Source organism: Tupaia chinensis, unplaced genomic scaffold (genome assembly GCF_000334495.1).
Source record: "Tupaia chinensis unplaced genomic scaffold, TupChi_1.0 Scaffold000688_1, whole genome shotgun sequence".
Lineage (NCBI taxonomy): Eukaryota > Metazoa > Chordata > Mammalia > Scandentia > Tupaiidae > Tupaia > Tupaia belangeri.
The window spans coordinates 1,491,779-1,514,522 of NW_006160211.1; the positions used below are offsets into that span (position 1 = coordinate 1,491,779).

At 38.4% G+C, this 22,744-nt stretch overlaps 1 protein-coding gene across 2 annotated transcripts in view; it reads right to left on the reverse strand.

Moving 5' to 3' along the window:
- Positions 1–6,418: 6,418 nt before the first annotated feature.
- MAP4K5 (mitogen-activated protein kinase kinase kinase kinase 5) overlaps positions 6,419–22,744 on the reverse strand; it is a 127,940-nt gene continuing 111,614 nt past the window's right edge. For both annotated transcript variants that reach the window (XM_006160516.3, XM_014592427.2), the window contains exons 29-32: positions 16,748–16,840; positions 13,577–13,647; positions 11,505–11,560; positions 6,419–8,018 (exon numbers count right to left, since the gene is read on the reverse strand). In XM_006160516.3, coding sequence (XP_006160578.1) covers positions 7,931–8,018; positions 11,505–11,560; positions 13,577–13,647; positions 16,748–16,840 — 308 coding nt within the window. In that variant the 3' untranslated portion in view covers positions 6,419–7,930. The remainder of the gene's footprint in view (positions 8,019–11,504; positions 11,561–13,576; positions 13,648–16,747; positions 16,841–22,744) is intronic.

The window sequence follows — 22,744 nt, forward strand, 5'->3', positions numbered from 1 at the left end:
AATGTAAATAGCATTGTTTCTTATTCTTAAGAGAGGAAAACAAGGCCAGCTGGTGGAATGGAAGTTGAGGTGCTGAATTCCACACAGTCAACTGCCATTTGAGCTCCAGTGTGTGTATGTGCTCGTGTGCCCAGAATCCTGAAAGGCGAAACAGAGGAGAGTTTGCAGCATGGCCATCCCCCACGAAGGTACTTTCTCACTTCCACTCTCTCTCTCAGGTGAGCACATTTATCCTCTAGAAAATTTTAAAAAGAGAAAATAACTACCAAATTCATAGTTAATAAGACCTTTTTTAAAAAAATATTTTATTAAACTTTATTTATTTTTATTTGACCAGAGAGGGACAGAGAGAGAGAGAGGAGAGTGCAAGTGAGAAAGCAAGCCACCAGGTCCGGGACTCAAACTGCAGTTGGCCACATGGGAGTCTAGTGCCTGAACCACCATACCACCTGCTGGCCTCTAATAAGAGCTTTAACAAGGATGCACAAGAGGTTGTGGGACCCTGGAGAAGGTGATTTGGGAGTTGGGCTTTAAGGAGTTTGAGTGGACACTGTTGTCCAGTGCATGTTTTCAGAAATCACAAACTGAGAAATAATTATATACTGGAAAGCTGGACATGGAGTCAGTACTTTATACAGAGCAGTACACATCAGATGGCTGGATGTCCTGGCAAGTGCTCCGCCATCAACACCGATCTCTGGATCCTCTGTCCCTCACTGAAAGACAATCACAGTGAAGTGACTACTTCAGGAAGACTTAGATTTGAAAAACATGACTAGAATGAGGTCATATTCTCCAAATTAAATGTCATATTGAGAGCATGCTGAACCTTACTTACACTTATCACAATCACTAAGAAAGAAACTGCAGTTGAATATCGTAACGATTTAATGAACCGTTTTACTCGTAGGTGGTGAGTGGTTTTGTTTCCTTAAGCTTCACAAAGTGGTGGTTTAACACAGGACATCTGTGGCTTTTACCTGGCCATCACCCACTTCTCCTGTTAAACAGCCTGCCATTCCTTCCTTCCTCTGCTTTGGGGACCTATTTTGGTGGGACGGTCATTCAAGTTAGCTTACCCTTCAGGGCCAAGGGATAACCAAACCAAGGCTAAGCAGAATCTCTTCCCTCAGAATCGGTATCTTGCATGAAAGGACCCAGGACTGAAGGACATTTGAGTGGATTTTTCCTGAGGAACCACAGGGATGTCCACTGGCTGTTGCTGCCAAGATATTCTCTGAAGTGGTTTGTCATTTTTTCCTTTCATCCATTCCAACCAAGGAACAGTCAAAGAGCCCTGGAACATATAGTAGCTTGACTTTCCATTACCTTTTCCTATTTCTGATGGAATTTCCTCTGCCCGCAATGCCCTTTGCTACCATCTTGATGTTACCAAATACTATTTCCTTTAGAAATATAGACTGCGTTAACGGTCTGCTTAGCTCTCTGAGCTATGCTTGATAGAGCTCTGTGTAAGCAGTCTTCTGAAGGGGCTATTGGGATTCATACGGGGGGACCTGAGGGTGCTCTCAACTTTCCAACTCAACGTGAGTGGTAGTTACGGACTATGCCAATCAGTTCTCCCTTCAAAAGACTGAAGGCTGCAAGGAATTAACCTTAGGAATTCACCTCGGCATTGACTAAGCTCTCCCTAGGCTGCGCCCAGCTAAAGGCCAAGTTTTGTATGGATTGGGAAGTCAAGCCAACTCCGGACCCGTCTAGTAAGGCAGTCTATGCCCCAGGGCTCCCCACTGACTGGCCAGGATGTTCTCAGAGCTGCACTGCTGTCGCTGTGCTGTCAAACCCTGCGTCCTCTTCTCATTCCTGCACTTGTCAGATCTGCAGGGAGTCCCACTAACTGCTTTCTGTTCTTCAAGGAAGGTGTTTCTTCAAGTAAATCTATTGCACTTCTCACTCCATCTCGATGTCTACTTCTGGAGAACCCAGTGTGTGACAATTAACCTCTGGTTCTTTGGTTTCTCATTGATAAAATAAAAATCTCACTGCATTCATTATAGAAATTGTTTTAAAAAATAAAATTTTCCTCTAGTACAGATCTTGGCACAGATTCTATGTAAACGAATGTCCTATTGAAGTATAAGTTCATTTGGAAAAATTCATAAATCATGATTATACAGCTTCTATTGCAAAGCGAGCAGAAATGGAACATTTCCAGTACTTCAAAAACATGCCTTGGCTAGCTCCGTGGCCTGGTGACTAAGGCAGCTTTATCCCACATGGCTGTGTGGTTCATGTCCTAAACCTAGGGGCTTAAGAAAAAGCCCACGTGCATGTGTATGTGAGCCCAAATCCAGAAGGGAGGGAGAGATGGAGGAGAAGGGATTGTGGTGTGACCATACCCTCTGGGGAGAGATGATGCCTTCCCTTTTCCTTCTCTGTCTCTCTGGTGGGCACCCATGTGCTATAGCAGAAAACAAACAAACCTCATGCCCACCTCAATCATTCTCTCACTCCTTCAAAGACAACCACTGTCCTGATTTCTTACATGATATTAGGTGGTCCAGAAAGTCATTCAGTATTTTTCTGTTTTTCTATGCAAAAATGCATCATGACTCTCCCAACGATCAAATAGATTAGTTTGCCTATTTTTTTTAAACTTCATGTAAATCAAACCATACAATATAAATGTCTAAACTTCTAAACTGAACATTCTGTGTGTGTGTGTGTGTGTGTGTGTGTGTGTGTGGTCAGCCATGTGGGAGTCCAACACCTTAACTACCACACTAACTACTGATGTGTATTTCCCTATAACTGATTAAGTGAAATACATTTTCAAATATTTATCAACCCCTTGTATCTTCGCTTTCTCTACTTAATAGCTGTATATACCATACACTCATTTTTAAGCATACGAATTGATGATTTTTAGTAAATGTACAGAGTTGTGCAACTGTTGTCACAATTCAGCTTTCAAACAAACATTTCCATCATCTCGGAAACTTCAAGCCCACTTACGATCATTTCCCCTCACCCTCTGCCTCATACAGCCACTAATCTACGTTGTTACTGTATGAATTTCTTTCTTTCTTTTTTTTTTTTTTAAGAGAGATTTTTGCTATAGGGCACATGTGCTCACTGGAGAGACAGAGAGACAGAAAGTGAGAAATCACCCCCACAGGGACAGTCACATTGCAGTCCCTTCTCTTCCATTCTCCTCTCAAGATTTTGGGCATGCATTCACAGGCACCCAGCATGAATTTAAGTCACCAGGTCCAGGACTTGAACCATGGTTGAGTACATGGGAGTCCAGTGACGTAACCATTATCTGCTGGTCCCCAATTTATCTTTTTTTTTTTTTTTGAGAGGTTTTTGCTATAGGGCGCGTGCACTCGCCAGAGACAGAGACAGAGAGACAGAAAGCGAGAAATCACCCCCTAGGGGAGATGGCCACGCCACAATTTCTTCTCCTCCATTCTCCTCTCGGAATCTTGGGCACGCATGCACATGCACCCGGCGTGAGTTTAAGCCACCAGGTCCAGGACGCAAACCGCGGTCAACTACGTGGGAGTCCAGCGACATAGCCATTACGTGAACTGCTGGTCCCCAGCATGAAATCTTTTATGACTGCTTTTTTTACCTAGTATGTTTTTGAGGTTCACCCACACTGTAGCATGTACTTTGCTGCTTTTAATTGCTGAATAATATTCCACTGCATAGATATTCCACACTTTATCCATTTACTACTTGCTAGATATTTGGTTTGCTTCCACTTTTTGGCTATTATGAAAAATGCTGCTATAGACATTTGTAAGTGTGGAAATGTTTTCCCTGCAGCAGATTACCTAGGAATGGAATTGTGGGTCATATGGTAAGTCTATATAAACTGAGCAGGTTATCTAAGATAAGTGTAAGTGCTAATTCAGCTGCTAGGTGGTGATTGAATGTTACACTGAAATGTGTCATCTTAACGTGCTGTGGAAATTCTAAAAACAAGAAAATCATCTGAATCAAGTAGTCAGAGCTGTCACAGAAAAGTGATGGCTTGACTTGAGTGCTTTGAAATGAAGTAAAGGATTTAAATTTTTGGTGAAAAATCAGTTTCTCTGGAAAAGCAATTATGAGTCAAGTATTGAGCTGGGATTGTGGCTTCCATGTGTCAGTGCCCCAGAGTGCGTGGCAAAGCAGTGGAAGAGAAGGCTGTGCAGGAGGTTTGCCGGGAAAAAAAAAAAAGTAATTTGATGAAAATGTTCTCATAAGATGTGGATTTACTTAACCTAGAGTTTTTCCCCATTTACTTTTACCTCCTTCCACGTTATGCATACAGTAGCGGTATCAATGAACATGTATGTGTAAGGTACGGTTTAAGAAGCCTATCTTACTAGATAAACATCTGTCCATATGGTTTCTGTCATGTAGTAGTCAAGCTTTTCTTTTTCTAACTTGTTAAAATTTCCTTTAACCTTTTTTTTTTTTTTAAAAAAAGAAGTATGTATACATTTTTTTTTTTTTAAAAAAAGAAGTATGCATGCACAGAAATAATCAAATGATCCAGTAAAAGTTACAAAAAATAAAAAAATAAAAACTTGGCCTGCTCCTGTAGCACAGTGTTAAACACTGTGTATCAGGAGTTGGAGCCTACATAGCAAACCATGGTTTAAACCCTAGGCCCAACAGCTTAAGAAACACACCAGGTGCATGTACACGTGTGTCCAAAATCCACAGTGTAATGTAGAAAAAAAGACTGGCATGACCCTGCTCCATTGAGGGTAGGGGTGCTCTCTCTCCTCCCTGCTGAGCCCACGTTCCCTCTGGCAATGAATGCCTCTCCCCATTTCTTTCCAAAACTGACTTTTCATTCTTCTTGCAGATTATTTTATCTCCATATCACTAAATAATCTTGATTAAAAGCAAATTCCTTCTAATTGAAAATTTGTATTCTGTGACCAAACATCTCCCCAACCCCACACCAACTCTCTCCTTCCAGACCCTGGTAACCATCATTCTATTCATCTTTCTGTGCCTGGCTTATTTTCAACCTAAGGACTCAAGTCTCATCCATGTTGTCACACATGACAAGGCTTTTCTTTTTTTGTCTTTTTAAAAGGCTGAATAGTATCCCATTTGTATATAAACTACATTTTCTTTATCCATTCATTCATTAATGAACACTTAGGTTGACTCCACATCTTGACTTCTGTAAACAGTGCATAGGAGTGCAGGTATTTCTTCAACACACTGATTTCATTTCCTTTGGACATATGAGGGAATCTCAAAAATCATGAAAAATGCATATTATGAAAAAAGTTGTGCAGATTTCAAAACAATTTTTGGACCAAAACAAACTTGCACTTTAATTACAATTTTCCATGAACTTTTTGAACTCCCTATATACTGTTTACTGCTGGATCATATGGTAGTTCCATTTTTAACTTTTCTGTAAACTCCATGTGGCTGTACTAGTTTAATTTCCAGCAAGAGCATATAGGATAGCCTTTTCTTCACATTTTTGCCAGCACTCATCTTGTCTTTTTGGGTAAAAGCCATTCTAACAGGTGTGATTTTAATCTCTAGTTTCATTGTGATTTTAATCTCTAGTTCTCTGTTGATTAGAGAGGTTGGGGCTTTTTCATATACCTATTGACTATCTGCATATCTTCTTCTGAGAAATATGCAGGTCTTTTGCTCATTTTACAATAGGGATGTAGTTTGTTCCCTTTAAGTACTATTTTTCCTATTTTCTTTCTTTCATATGGAGGCTTTCCTTACATTTCTTGTAATTCTTGGTTATTTGCTCAGATTTCCTATAATTCCTGATTTTTACTCATTTGAATAGCACAGGACTAAAAGACTAACTGCAAGCACTGGCTGTATAGGGAAGTGGGGATGCCAACTCTGATTCTCACTGTGGTGCTATTTGGCTTGGCCACTTAGCCAGGACACTCCTGACATCAGGATTTTACTTGGAGGTTTTCACCCAAATTTCACAGATAAGACGATATTTTGTTAGGACGGAGATCTGGCTGTCAGGATACAGTGAGGAGAGGAGATGTTGGTCTTCCTATCAATCATGTAAATGTTCTGTCTTAAGGATAATCCCCCACCATCTTTTTTTTTTTTTTTAAATAGATTTTTTTTTTGCTATAGGACATGTGTGCTCACCAGAGGGACAGAGAAAGTGAGAAATCCCCTCCCAAGGAGGACAGCCATGCCTCAATCCCTTCTCCATTCTTCTTTTGGGATTTTGGGCACACGTGTCCAGTAGTAGGTTTAAGCTGCTGGGTCCAGGACTCAAACCGCCGTCAACTATGTGGGAGTCTAGCGACGTAACTATTATGCTATCTGCTGGGCCTATTTCCCACCATCTCTTACCCAGTATCCCAAAGTTTAGAGGACCCATTTTACCTATCTAAAATAAAGAGCCACACACTTACCAAAATCATACCACTTGTGCATTCTTAAAGACAAACACGTTTTATTTCATTTGTAAAACATTTTATTGTTTGCATATTGCATAGTGAAAAGAACAGAGTCAGAGACTCATGGTCTGGCTCAACCACTAACTTGCTGTGTGAATTGGATAAGTCTCTTAACCTTGCTGAACCTTTATATTCATCTGAAAAATTAAGTTGATGATAATACGTATTCTACAGGATTGCTAAAAATTGAATGAGATAGTTACACTGTTTTCCTCTCAAGTAATTGGTCAGAATAATTCTATAGTTCCCTACCCTCTGTTCATCATCTCAATGCATTAAGACAACAGGTACCAATGTAACACTTTAATATTGAATACTAACAACAGAAAAGTAACGCAAACCCAAAAATGGCCCTATTCGTTCTTATTTTTAGAATACTGGTTCTTATAATACTTAAATTTCTACTATCCCACCAGGAATTCAATTTCTCTTAAAGATCTTTTTTTTTTTCTCTTAAGCCTACTCAAAATGAATACCTGCATATGTGAAAAACCCAAGATTATAATTGCTTTACAGTTTCCCCTCTGTATAAGTAAAATACATATTATGGGCAGTTAAATATTCCCCCCTCCCCCCACATTAGGGATGATAATATATACGGAGATTAATTTCTTATGCATTATCCCTAATGTAAAAAAATCACAGGTATATTATACTGCTTGTCAAGAATACACACACATCGTAGTCATACCTAGACATACATACTCCTTCTAAGGATATTTCAACCATTATCAGTATCTTCTGTTTGCCCCCTTCCAACTATCTGTAGATGAAAACACAAAACTCCCTTTTAGGCAATTCTGCCTGAAATTGCATTACAAAATGTTTTTGATAAATAAAACTGCATGTATGTGCTGAGCCCCTAAATGCACTGCCTGTAACCCCTCAAAGAACTATGCTTAAAAGGTAAACAAAATTTTTATACATTATAAAAAAATTTAAGCTGCTCTGCAACCCTCCTTTGCTAAAAGTTAGATACATTACACCACTCCAGCAAGAGATTAATAAATAAGGATTAAATAGTCTATTTTACAAAAACATACAGAATGGCCAATATAAAAGTGAAAGGCTTGTTTGATAATTTCTTTATCAAATTATGTTCATTAAGAAGGATTAAGACATGGTACAAAATGATAAAATGGTCATTCTCTTAAGATAATCACATGAGTCATCTAAAAATACCATGGCACCCTTGTTACAAACATTATTATTATTTTTTTTTAAAAAGACTGTTTCCTGGAACTAGAGGACTATTCGTCTCATAGCTTTTATTAAGCAAACTTGATATAACCACCACACAGTGGCAAGAGATAGACTAGCTGTTTCCAGCTACAGAAAATATTGTATTCTACCTTAAAGTACAGATCATTTGAGATAAAACCCATAACAATTAAAGCAACTCCTAGTGCAGTTTGTATTGAATTTCCTTAAAATGTTTCTGTTTTCAGTGGAATATTCTCATTTTCCTGTCATTTGCGATCCGCTTCTGCTGCTTAGTAACTATTTTCATGTCCGGCCAAGATGTAGAGATTGCTGTGTGCAGTCGGATTTTCTGTTGGCCTACTTTCCAAAACGACAACTCTGCAATTAAACAAAGCAAAAGGCCTGTTTAAGGTAAAAATATATATGCTTCAAACACTACTATCAAATCAGGAGAGGATGTCCTCGTCCACATTCTCATAAGATTACATAAAGATCACAGATGGACTTGATGAATATAAAACACTGAAGACACTGAGACAGTCTCATTATCTTATTCTAACAAAAACTAATTTTGCTATCCTTTATACCAACAAAGGGTATAGTCATGCTTTAGGAATTTAGACTAGCAGGAAGACGATGGAAGAAGGGCTAAGGCATAAAAAGGGACTCTAAGAGACGCTCATCCAACCTGTTATTCAAGTTTTGAAAATAAATGATTAGAAAAAAGCATAAAATGGGTTCACTATCTCTTGTCCTTGGAACAATAATAAGATGATGGAAGTTAAAAAAAAAAAAAAAAAAAAAAAAGAAATCAATGAGGGATTTGAAAACAAAATAAATCATAATATACCCTGCAGAGAAAGAAGCCTAGAGAGTAAATAGAAATTGAATACATAGTTTATATTATATTTTTTTACAATTAGCATATTATTACTCCCATAATAAAAATATTAAAAGAATAATATATACTTTATATTGTGCATCACAGAAAAGTTGAAGGGAAAAATAAAATTACCTATAATTTTGCTACCCCGGAGTTAACCACTGTTAATGTTTTGATATACTAAAAGGACTTTTAAAAGTCTGTGGAAAAATGTAATTAAAGTATAAAACAGTTAATTATCTCATGAGGAAGAGAGACAGAGAGAAGAGAGAGGGAGAGAGGGAAAGGGAAGGAGAGAAGAATTAGACAGAGAGAGACAGAGACACCACCCCCAGTAGGGTCCTGATGCTATGATCCACCCCCTAGCCTTTAGTCAGCTCCAGATTACGGGCAAGCATGTGCTGGCATAAACAGGGAAGTCTCGGGACTTGAACCTTCTTAAGGGAATCACATTTTGTTGTGCCACTGTCCGGCCCCTACACAACACGAGTTCATTTTGGTGCCAAAAAACCCTGAAGTTCATACACAGTTCTTTTAAATACACATTTTCTCTAATTTAAAAAAAAATAATTTTATTTATTATTATTATTATTATTATTTAAGTTGTCCACAGAGAGAGTTAAAAAAGCAAGCTGCCAGGTCTGAGACTCGAACCACAGTTGGTATGTGGAGTCCAGCATCTTAACCGCCACACTACTTTCTGGCCCTTTTCTCTAACTTTTTAAAGACCCTTTGTACATGGGGGCCAGTGGGTGGTGTCATGGTTAAGGCACTGGACTCCCACATGGCCAACTGCAGTTCATGTCCTGGACCTGGTGGCTTACAAGTTTTAAACATACATACAAAAGAATTTCATGGTAAAAGGAAGTAGATTTATGTATTGCAGGATTTCTTTGAATGTTTACTATATTTTTATGTGAATTATGACCTTCGAAGAGTAGGTACTGGCTTTTTCAAACCTATCTGAACATAGAACTTTTGAGAAGTTTCTTAAGATTCTATGAAATCCAGGGCTGGCAGGTAGCGTGTTGGTTAAGGGCGCTGGACTCCCACATGGCTGACCATGGTTCGAGTCCTGGACCTGGCAGCCTGCTTTATTACTCCCCCTCTCTCCCATTCTGTTTCTCTCTGGTCAATTAAAATAAATTAATCAAAATAATTCTTAAAAAAAAAAAAAAGGCTCAGAAGGCCCTGGCAGTTACATTCTGTGATGTTTTTAATTTAGGTCATATTGGCTGGGTTCACTGGATATTCTCTCCTCATTGGCACTACCAAATGTGGCTGGGTCCACTGATTTATCTCATTGGCTATATAAAAATACAGGTGTCTTCTAATTAATGTTGGACCATCCATGCTGAGACCTATCTGGTACTTGGATCTGTCTTGTGCCCAGCAATTCCTAAATGACTTGTTCCAAAATTGGGTTCAAATCCTGGACCTGGTGGCTTGCTTTCTCACTTTTGTCTCTCTCTAGTGCACAAGCCTTATATAATAATAATAATAATAAAATAATAATACATACAATTAAATAATTCTAAAAAAAGAAAAAACCCTTTGTACAAAGCTAGGAAGAAGGGAAGCGTGGATGGAGAAAATTCTGGAGGGAGAAGGCAGAAATGGCTTCTGATACCAACCCACTGCATCGAGCAGTGTATCTCATTAAAGTGCTTTCTGTGGCAGGATTACCATGTCAGCCTTTCATCAGAGGCAGAGCCTCCATTGTAATTCCAGAGTCATTACTAGGTGCTCCTTAAATTCTCACACTCATTCATAAACTCTCATTTCTGCTAGACCAGTTACTAAGCTGATATGTTTTGTGGGCCTGTCTTTTCTACTAATAGGTAATTGTCATTTTTCAAAGAACAACAACAACAACAAAAAACCCCTCTCTCCTTATAAAACTCACTTCAGAATTTTTTTTTGTCTTTAGAGAGATTTTTGCTAGAGCATATGCACCCACCAGACAGACAGAGACAGAATGTGAGAAACTACCCCTGGGCAGGATGGCCATGCCACAATCCCTTCCCCTCTATTCTTCTCTTAGGATTTTGGGCATGCATAGACATGTGCCTAATGAGTTTTAAGCAGCCAGGTCTGGGACTCGAACCACAGTCAACTACGTGGGAATCCAGTGTAACCACTATGCCATCTTCTGGTCCCTCACTTCAGAATTTTTAATGGCATTATAAATCATTCCCCATCTCTCTTCCACAAGTGTGCAATATTTAAGCAAATATTGTGTGAACTTAAAAAAAAGTTATCTATCTATTTATCTGTTGTGATTTTCAAGCTGCCAGTTCAGGGATTCAAATCATGTGAGAATCCAGTACCTTAACCATCACACTACCTGCTGGCTCACAGAGACTGTATGAACTTTAACACCAGAGGTCCTTCATTCTTGTCTCAGAAGTATATTGGCTATAGCCAATTTTGCTGCAGTAACAACTTTTGTTGGAAAAATAGGAGGGACGGATGTTTTACTAATTATAGAGGCAGACAAAAAAGACTTTGGAGAATATAAGCTGCTGAGTTTTTTTGTAAGATGGCACCTTTTTTGAAATTGTTTTTCATTTTTATCACATAGAGATCACAAAATTCTAACTTAGACTGCCCTCAGAAACCGTATAAATGCAACTATCAGGAGGTGCCGATTCTTAATGGTTAACAGAAGGCAACACACCAGGAAGAAATGCTGAAAATAAAGAGGCCTGAAATAACCTGTCATAGAACTTGGAACACAACAATCTATATTAACACATTTTGCTTTGTTTGAGTATACTTGTCTCTAAATCATGATCCTCACATTGTCAGAAGATTGTTTAGCTGACTTACTACAAACTCTCTCAATAAGGATGTAGAGAACTTCCTCTACATCAATGAGCCCTCAAAGAGTTGAAATGCAACTACAGGCTGACAGTAAGAATTAAGAGCACAATCCTTGAACTTCTTTGGTAATTAAATGAATGTGACCAAACTGTTACCTGTCTGATCCTAGTAAGCGGAAAACTCTTGTTTCATCTGAAATCTCCTGTGTAACCTATAGAAAACAAACAAACAAACAAAAAACAACAACAAAAAAACTATCAGTAATATCTTAGTCCTCATGTTGCTTAAATAATAATTTTAAAAAATCAGTGAGAGAGAGAACAATCACTAGACAGAATGAATAATTTTTATAGACTCAATTCCTCGAAGTAAGTAAATTTCAATAAGTTTTTCTGACTGCCTATTAGAAATGAACCAGTACTGAAAACTTCCGGTTCCGGCCATCATCTTTTTGTGCAGATAGCAGACCTGCAAGCATGGTGAACGTCCCTAAAACCCGCCGGACCTTCTGTAAGAAGTGTGACAAGCACCAACCTCATAAAGTGACACAGTACAAAAAGGGCAAGGATTCTCTGTGTGCTCAGGGAAAGCGATGTTATGACAGGAAGCAGAGTGGCTATGGTGGACAGACTAAGCCTATTTTCCTGAAAAAGGCAAAAACTACAAAGAAGATTGTGCTGAGGCTTGAATGTGTTGAGCCCAACTGCAGATCTAAGAGAATGCTGGCTATCAAGAGATGTAAGCATTTTGAACTGAGAGGAGATAAAAAGAAAAAGGATCACGTGATCCAGTTCTAAGCCTCATCTTTTCTATTATGAAGATGACAAAATTTTGAGGTGAATGTTCACCTCATTTGATTACAGTTGGGTCTGTTTGTAAGAGAACAAAGTAATCAATAAAATTCCCCTTTCGGGGAAATTTGAAAAAAAAAGAAATGAACCAGCATTTATGGGCCATCTGGTATGGGTCAGACTTTCCTTAGAAGTACTCTTTGTGAAGTGCACTGTACTTCTCATTGAGGAGGAAAGTAAGGCTCAGAGAGGTTAAGAAACTTGTTCAGTCATATAGCTGGTAGAACCGGCAGACCCGAGATCCTCTCCCTGCTCTTCTTTCCTTATATCACAGTGCAGTTGCTTGAAGAGGCACCTTGTGGCCCGTCAGATTTCAGCACAGCTGAGGTGGGCAGTCTCACATCAGGGCATGCTACAGAGCTTCTCTGCTCTGTTTTCTCCAGAGCAGCCGAAGGTGCTCAGTGTGAGGCATCTGTGCCTCCAGGGACAACTCTTAACCAACAGGGGGCAGGAGTTGGTGCATAAACGCTGTAGCCTCCTGCAAACAAGTCAGTCCTGAGGCTCATTCTACACCATTCCTCAGGGTTCACACCAGATTAAACCCAGGTTACCGTTAGAGGAAACTAGTTTATTAATGTGCTCTGTATGGGTTTCTGGTCTCTTTCCACTTTGCATTCCTCATCCTATCACTTGTTTTCTATTACGTTGTCGGGAAAGTCATGACTTTTTTCTATGCAAAAATGGATCATGAATTTCCTGATAACCCAAAAGAAAGTATTCCCAAATAAGTGATCTGCATCTTAGATTTGCTTCTTAAAGAATCCAAACTAAAACAACACTAGGGACATAAAAACCTTTATTAACACATTGTCTTGTTTGAGTATTCTTTGTCTCTAGAATCATGATTGTTAAAGTGACAAAAGATTGTTTACTTGACTTATTAAAATTTTCTTCCCTCTCTCAATAGATATGTAGAGAATGTTCTCTAAGTCAATGAATCCTCTAAGAGGTTTGTAATTAGGACATAATATTATAAGACAATGTAATACTGTCTTGAACACAATATTGGTACTTAATATTTACTAAATAGTTAATTTTCTTAGATTCTCCTCAGTCCTGTGATCTAATACATACTAATTAATGCTTTTAAACATGATGTCAACAAAGATGCTACCCATTAGTAGATTACGGAAAACACTTATTACACTTAGAAAGGTTTAAGCAAGCTTAGCAACCACATTTACAAATTACAAATTAGAAGAATGAAATTGTGTAATTTTTTATGAAGGGAAGAGACTGGCTCTTTTGGTCTACTGGTTCACAGCACTAAAGGCACTAAATATAGTAATGTAGATTCAGAGATAAAATGCATAAAATGAACGTCTCCACATTTAAAATCCTAGTGGGAAATGTGAAGGCAATCTGAGACGCCTTACCTCATCTGACTTGAAGCTCTTACCCTGCATCCCATGCTTCCAGAAAGCCAGCACACTGTCTTGGAGGCATACTAAAACAGACAAGAGAGAACTGAAACTAAAATGAGGCCCAGAAAATTTCACTATAAACTTCCCTTAATGTCTTTAATAAATAATAACGTAAGGCTATTCAAAGGCCTAGTACAAAATTCCACTGTCTAGACATTATTTCTCCACATTTTTGTGGCTAGGACATGGCTAAGCTCAAATAATTTATTGAGGCAGGGTTATGCAAGTTTCCAAAGATTTTACATGTGTGTGTGTGTGTGTGTGTGTGTATGTGTGCATATATATATGCACACATACACTTACACATACACACAAATAATATAAAATAAAACAGGCATATATATATATGCACACATACACTTACACATACACACAAATAATATAAAATAAAACAGGCATTCACTTAAATAAAAACATGCATTCACTTAAACACTGGCTAACTTATGACAAGCTAGGTATTGGTACATTAATTTTTCTTTCATATGCTATATTACTTTGTCAAAAGTGAATAAAATATTAAAAACACATATAATTGAGTTTTTGGATTAAAAACATGGTTATGGGGACCAGCAGTTAGCATAATGGCTATGTCACTGGACTCCCACGTAGTCTACCGTGGTTCGCGTCCCGGACCCGGTGGCTTAAAACTCACGCGGGGCGCGTGTGTGTGCGTGCCCAAGATCCCGAGAAGAGAATGGAGGAGAAGGGATTGTGGCGTGACCATCCCCCGTGGGGGGTGATTTCTTGCTTTCTGTCTCTATGTCTCTGTCTGTCTGTCTGGTGAGTGCACGCGCCCTATAGCAAAAACTTCTCCAAAAAAAAAAAGGTTATTTAAATACTGTCATATATTTAAAAGTAGCTACAAAGCAACCATCTTTTTTTTGTGTGTTCACATTTTCCTCATTACAAAATTAATTTTTGAGAACAAACCTGCCCCACAATCCAAATTAACCACACATTGAAAATTTATGATTTATGTCAATTCATACATAGAATTCTTAGTATTTACCTATTTTAATGCAAGTATTACAGATAATTAAATAGAACTAGAGAAACATTTAAAAGGTGATTGAAGGAAAGTAATATAAAATTCTTTATATTTCTTATAAGGCTATCAACTCTATAAAAAGTTAATTTAAGTTCTGGGAACATAATTTAATTCAATAAAAATAAAAATATTTGATGACAACAAATCACATATTTTACTAACTGTGACAAGTAAAATATCTGGTTACTGGTCTTATTAGGTGATTTAAAGGGACATGTTTATCCAGAAGGATCCTTGTAATTATTCCAAGGTTCATTGGCAAAAAAAAGATGGAAGCTTAGGAAGAAAAAGCTTTTGTGTAACAATTAAAATTCTATAAATATATTGGCACATGTGAAAAAATTAAATTAGCAGTGTGTTTCAACTAAAATGAAAAGAAACTAAGAATCCATGTCAACAACTCCCTCAAGAATATTAAATCTTGGGGCCAGTAGGTGGCATGGTGGTTAAAGTACTAGACTCCCACATGGCTGACTGTGGTCCAAGTCCTAGACCTGGCAGACTGCTTTCTCACTTTCTCTCTCCAGTCAAAACTAGTAATAATACATAAAATTAAATAATTAACAAATTAAATCTTAGTGATAAGCATGTAATAACCAGTATATTTTTTTTTTGGAGAGGTTTTTGCTATAGGACGTGTGCACTCACCAGACAGAGAGAGAGAGACAGAGAGACAGAAAGCGAGAAATCACCCCCCAGGGGGGATGGTCACGCTGCAATCCCTTCTCCTCCATTCTCCTCTCGGGATCTTGGGCACACACGCATATGCACGCGGCGTGAGTTTTAAGCCACTGGGTCCAGGACGCGAACCGTGGTCGACTACATGGGAGTCGAGCAACATAATCATTATGCTAACTGCTGGTCCCATAACCAGTATTTTTTAATAAATAAAATTTCCCAATCATAAGCAAAATATTTTTCTGTAAGATGTTATATAGACCAAAGCTTCAGTTCTGAAACTTAAAGATATTGAAAAGTAAACTGAAAACATTCTAAAAAGAGACAAACAATTTTTAAAATAATAAAACCAGTAAGTATTATGGAATAAAACACTCATGGTCAAGCAAATTAAATGATATTTTAGTTTCCAAGTCCTGTTCCCACAACCATTAATATGTAAAAAGACTTGAAAGCAGTAATGTCAACACACTCTAACCAGAATCTTACATAGCAAAGAACAACAGCATATTTAACACAGCTATCACATCACACAAATACCGCCATAATTTGGAAAGAATAGGGAGAAGTAAAAATTACTTGATGCAGGGAATAATGAAAAAATTTTAAAAAGATTACAAGCTTTAAATATTTAGGAAACAATAATAATAATTTTATGGTCTAGACATGCACTGTCCAATGTAGCAAACTTACATTAAAATGTAAATTAATTAGAATTTAAAAAATTTAAATGTAGCCTTAGTCAAGTTTCAGATACTTAATGTCCACTTTTTTTTTTTTTTTAAGAGAGATTTTTGCTATAGGGTATGTGTACTTACCAGAGAAATAGAGAGACAGAAAGCAAGAAATCATCCCCCAGAGGTGCTGCAACCCCTTCTCAATTCTCCCCTTGGGATTTTGGGCACATGCACACACATGCGCCTGGTGTGAGTTTTAAGCAGCTAGATCTGGGACTGGAACTGGGGTCAACTATGTGGGACCCCACCAATGTAACCATTATGCCATCTTCTGGTCCCAACCCACATGTATTTATTTTTTTAAAGAACTATCTTATTTAATTTTATTCATCATTGTTATTATCAATTTAATTTGACCAGAGAGGGAGAGAGAGAGAGAAAGGGAAAGTGAGAAAGCAAGCCACCAGGTCCAAGACTCAAACCGTAGTTAGCCATACGGAAGTCTAGCACCTTAACCACCACGTCACCTGCTGGCCCTATCCACATGTATTTAATGGCTACTGTGTGTAAGAGCATAGACCAGGAATATGTCTATCATCACAGAAACTTCCTTGAGACAATGCTGGTCTAGAAAACCTAAATATAGATGTAATAAAAACAAAAAACTAAGTATTCCAAATTCATTAACTTAAAAAAAAAAAAAAACAGAGAGAGACTTACCCACAGATTCAATACGAAAATCAAAACTTAGTTCCGAGGCCAGTTTCTTACTTGATTTTAGTTTTCCTTGTAAATTTACAATTTTTACAAATTCTTAAAAAGAAACACAAAGAACAAGTCAATACTAGAAATGCATATCTGCCGATACAAATGCACCTTGTATGTGAATTTTACCTGGATAGCAAAGAACATTCTTCATCAAGTTCAACTATTTATCTTTTTTTTTTAATGCCAGAGGTAACAGGTGGACACATGCATGTGCATGTGCGCAGGTGTGTGCACACAAGAGCGAGAACACTCCAATGGGGCCTAGTCATACTGCAATCTTCCTCAACTTCTCCATTCCACCAGGACACAGGGCATGCATATGTACCCTATGTGTTTTTCGAGCACTGGGGCCTGGACCCCAAACCCTGGTTGGCTATGTGGGAATGGCACTATGGGGTTGGCCCTCAACTATTGATCTTGATTCAAGCACACTTAGTGAAAAACTGTCATTAATAGGTTTTAAAGAATTATATATTATTATTATTATTAGTGCATGTGTGCTAAAAGCAAGCAACCAGGTTCAGACTTGAACTGCGGTTGGCCATGTGAGAATCCAGTACATTAACTACCACGCCATCTGCTAGCCCCCATTAATAGGTTTTAAAAGACAGAAAACAGGGGCCAGCAGGTATCACAGTGGTTAAAGTGTTGGACTCCCACATGGCTGGCCACAGCTCGAGTTAGGGACCTGGCAGCTCGCTCTCTCACTTTCCCTCTCTCTCTCTCTGGTCAAATTAAATACATACATACATACATACAAATAATAAAAAGAATTAAAAAAAGATAAGAGTGGTAATTTGCTACTATTATTTTCTTCTTTATACAATATACATAGAATATTTTACTTGATTGATTGATTGATTGATTGCCAGAGGGCATTTGCACTTCTCAGAGACAGGGGGGAGAGAAAGAGAGAGAGAGAGAACTCCTCCTCCCTAGTGGAGCATGGTCACACTGCCATCTTTTTCTTCCATTCCTTTGTTGAGCCTGTGCCACAAATATCTGGCATGTTTTTCAGGCCATCTGGCTAGAAGTTAAACTCATGGTAGCCATATGGGATCCAGCTCCCTTAACTGATAGACCACAGGGCTGCCCTTTTGCATTCTTTTAAAAAAAGTATTACTTCTTTAAAAGTAGATGCCTTGCAGGACCAGCAGTTAGCTAATGGCTATGTGGCTGAACTCTCACGTAGTCGACCGTGGTTCAAGTCCCAGACCCAGTGGCTTAAACTCACGCTGGGCACGTGTGCGTGCATGCCCAAGATCCTTAAAGGAGAATGGAGGAGAAGGGATTGTGGTGTGGTCATCCCCCCTGGGGGGGGTGATTTCTTGCTTTCTGTCTCTCGGTCTCTCTCTGTCTGGTGAGCACATGTGCCCTATAGCAAAAAAAACCTCTCCAAAAAAATAAAAAAAGTAGATGCCTTGGTACTCAAATACTTAGCCATATTTTTTCCCTTACAAATTCCACAATATATGATAAGTACCATTTTTAGCAGTTCACAACTTTACTGTAAGGGTTCTATGCCACAAAAGTATACAGGAGCAAGAACTAGCAGTCCAGGGTGGCAAACTCTAGGTGGGGAGCATACATAAAGAATTCTGCTTTCTTTCTGTCGATTTGTTTTTTAACTTCATGCCTAGGAATACACCCTTTCTTTGCACTGCTTTCTCATCTGTCTACTACCATGATTTGAGATTACACGTGTCCCTCCACTGCTACCTACTAAAACCAACTTATGAATTATCAAGTTGACAACAAATTTTAAGTCTTCCTCTAACTCCTTAAAAAAAACCAGAAACCTTGAGGCCAGCGGAAGTGCAGCAGTTACATCACTGGACTCCTACGTGGTCGACCATGGTTCCAGACCCAGTCCTAGTGGCTTCAAAATCATGCAGGGCACATGTGCATATGTGCCTGAGATCCTGGGAGGAGAATGGAGGAGAAGGGACTGCAGTGTGGCCATCTCCCTCAGGGGGTGATTTCTCACTTTCTCTCTCACTATTTCTGTCTCTCTCCCTGGTGAGTGCACACACCGTAAGTAAAAAAATTCTTCCAAAAAATAAAAATAAAAAAAAAAATAAATAAGTGAACTTTCTTTTTTTTTTTTTTTTTTTCTCTAAAAAGAGAGATTTTTGCTATAGAGTGTGTGCACTCCCTGGAGAGACAGACAGACATAACCATTACACTATCTGCTGGTCCCTAAGCCAGACACCTTAAGACAGTAGCACAGAAATAATGTGACACTTGGCTGAACCCACGTGGGACAATCCCAGGTTCATGATGCAGGGCCTCCCCATGAATGCTGGTCAGTGCATACATGACAGTGTAATCTGTGCTCCAGGGTGGCTGAGGCTGGGGGCAGAGTGTGTGTGTGTGGGGGTCACTGCAGCATGGGGACTATGCTGAGGGTGCCTGCTGCTTCTCCTGTTTTTGGTGGAAGAAATAAACTGGAAATAAACTGAAATAAATAAAAAGCTGACTTTGTATTGACCTTGATTAATTGGAAAATGGATAAAACATATAAATTACCAAAGTGAAAATGAAGCACAATTTATCTTCCTTTGATAACTCAGAAGGCATTTAGGGATTTAATGATACGGATTCGGCATTCTTAGATTCAATTCTGGGTATCTCACTGCATGGTTGATTAGTACCAAACTTTCTATTTGTTTGGTTAAAAATAGAATTTATCAAATTCACTTAAGGATAAATGAGTAAAAATCCAATTTTATTAGTATTCAGAGAATCAAGTTTCTATCAAAGGGATGATGAATGAAACACTGTGGGTTTTGACTTACTAATTTATAATATTAGATGATCTATATGATAAATCTACTAAGGAGCCCCTCAGAAAATAGAAATTGAGATAGAAAAATAGGCAAAATCAGTAGTAGAAAAATCTTTAAGATAACCTACAGTCAGGTTCAGCAATTAAAGAGACTTGGATTAATTACAACCAATACTGCCATGTTTCAAATACAATCCCAAGTTTAGGTGACCTCTAGATGCCTTGGTACTCAAATACTTAGCCATATTTTTTCCCTTACAAATTCCACAATATATGATAAGTACCATTTTTAGCAGTTCACAACTTTACTGTAAGGGTTCTATGCCACAAAAGTATACAGGAGCAAGAACTAGCAGTCCAGGGTGGCAAACTCTAGGTGGGGAGCATACATAAAGAATTCTGCTTTCTTTCTGTCGATTTGTTTTTTAACTTCATGCCTAGGAATACACCCTTTCTTTGCACTGCTTTCTCATCTGTCTACTACCATGATTTGAGATTACACGTGTCCCTCCACTGCTACCTACTAAAACCAACTTATGAATTATCAAGTTGACAACAAATTTTAAGTCTTCCTCTAACTCCTTAAAAAAAACCAGAAACCTTGAGGCCAGCGGAAGTGCAGCAGTTACATCACTGGACTCCTACGTGGTCGACCATGGTTCCAGACCCAGTCCTAGTGGCTTCAAAATCATGCAGGGCACATGTGCATATGTGCCTGAGATCCTGGGAGGAGAATGGAGGAGAAGGGACTGCAGTGTGGCCATCTCCCTCAGGGGGTGATTTCTCACTTTCTCTCTCACTATTTCTGTCTCTCTCCCTGGTGAGTGCACACACCGTAAGTAAAAAAATTCTTCCAAAAAATAAAAATAAAAAAAAAAATAAATGAGACATCTTTCTTTTCTTTTTTTTTTTTTTCTCTAAAAAGAGAGATTTTTGCTATAGAGTGTGTGCACTCCCTGGAGAGACAGACAGACATAACCATTACACTATCTGCTGGTCCCTAAGCCAGACACCTTAAGACAGTAGCACAGAAATAATGTGACACTTGGCTGAACCCACGTGGGACAATCCCAGGTTCATGATGCAGGGCCTCCCCATGAATGCTGGTCAGTGCATACATGACAGTGTAATCTGTGCTCCAGGGTGGCTGAGGCTGGGGGCAGAGTGTGTGTGTGTGGGGGTCACTGCAGCATGGGGACTATGCTGAGGGTGCCTGCTGCTTCTCCTGTTTTTGGTGGAAGAAATAAACTGGAAATAAACTGAAATAAATAAAAAGCTGACTTTGTATTGACCTTGATTAATTGGAAAATGGATAAAACATATAAATTACCAAAGTGAAAATGAAGCACAATTTATCTTCCTTTGATAACTCAGAAGGCATTTAGGGATTTAATGATACGGATTCGGCATTCTTAGATTCAATTCTGGGTATCTCACTGCATGGTTGATTAGTACCAAACTTTCTATTTGTTTGGTTAAAAATAGAATTTATCAAATTCACTTAAGGATAAATGAGTAACATTCCAATTTTATTAGTATTCAGAGAATCAAGTTTCTATCAAAGGGATGATGAATGAAACACTGTGGGTTTTGACTTACTAATTTATAATATTAGATGATCTTTATGATCTGATATGATAAATCTACTAAGGAGCCCCTCAGAAAATAGAAATTGAGATAGAAAAATAGGCAAAATCAGTAGTAGAAAAATCTTTAAGATAACCTACAGTCAGGTTCAGCAATTAAAGAGACTTGGATTAATTACAACCAATACTGCCATGTTTCAAATACAATCCCAAGTTTAGGTGACCTCTACTTCAAAGGATTCATTGCATAAAAATAAAGCAGGCTTTAAAAACCAAGGCTTTGTTCGCAAATCAAAATTCCTGTTGTTAAAGTTTCTTCTACTTCTCTACTGTTTATAGTATATAAAACATTTCTTTTTTAAAAAATTTGCCAGAGAGCATGTGCACTTGCAAGAGAGAGACAGGGGAAATAGAGAAAGCTGCTCTCCCACCCCCTAGTGAGGCACGGCCACTACAGTCACTACCTAGCCCTTCTTCATCTCTCCCTTCTCTGGGGATTTTGGACACACACATAAGAAACTGTGCCCAGCATGTTTCTTAAACTGCTCAGTCTGGGACTCAGACCACACAGTTGCCCATATAGGATCCAGCCACCTTAACCACTATGCCATTGGCTGGCCCCACATTTCTATCAGTAACATATTTCCTTGAATCAAGAGTCTCAGTTAGCAGGTAGAGGGGCTGAATCAATGAAGTGCATTAGAAGTGTAATCTGACAGGATTCTAAAATTTCTTGTTACATGACTATAAGTAACCATATTATGTTAATTAAAAATTACAGGAGCCTGCTTTAGACTAAGCTCCTGTTCTAGTTCCCAAAAGACCAAACCAAGATGGAGTCACTCATGCTACAATATTGCATCACCAAACTGAAACCTTAAAGAAACAGATCCCCAAGTAGATCTCCCATTTTCCTGAAAATGTGAGATTCCAATCAACCTTAGCACTATAAGGAAATAAAACTTATGCATGTCTTGTGTCCTTCTTAGAAACGTACACCTGAAACAGATCAAGAAGCTACCTAAACTCAATGGGTTTTTCATTTTATGAATATTCATATTGCCAAATACACTCCTCCTTTGCCTTTCAGACTAATCGCCATACTTTGCCTAAGAGTAAGCGAAATGACGACAGGTAACTGAGACTAATCGCCATACTTTGCCTAAGAGTAAGTGAAATGACGACAGGTTGCTATGAGATCATCCCATCATAGAATTTGGCCAATCACTGCTAAACAAGACTTCTTTCTACACCACCCTCCCACCTATCACTTCTGCATTAAAATCATCCAGAGGTCTGTCAGATCTCAGCACACATTATTTGGGTTAACTTGGATTTTGTGGTGCCTGGTTAGTCATTCTAACCCTGGCCCAAAGAAATTCTCTTGTTTACTTTGTCTCAGTCTTACTTTTTAGGATGACATTAAGATAACCTTCTATTTTTTATCAACTATAGTGAGTATAACAGTTTTACACAGAATTTCTTTCTTTCTTCTTTTTTTTTTTTGGGAGAGGTTTTCGCTATAGGGCGCGTGCGCTCGCAAGACAGACAGCAAGAGACATAGAGACATAACGC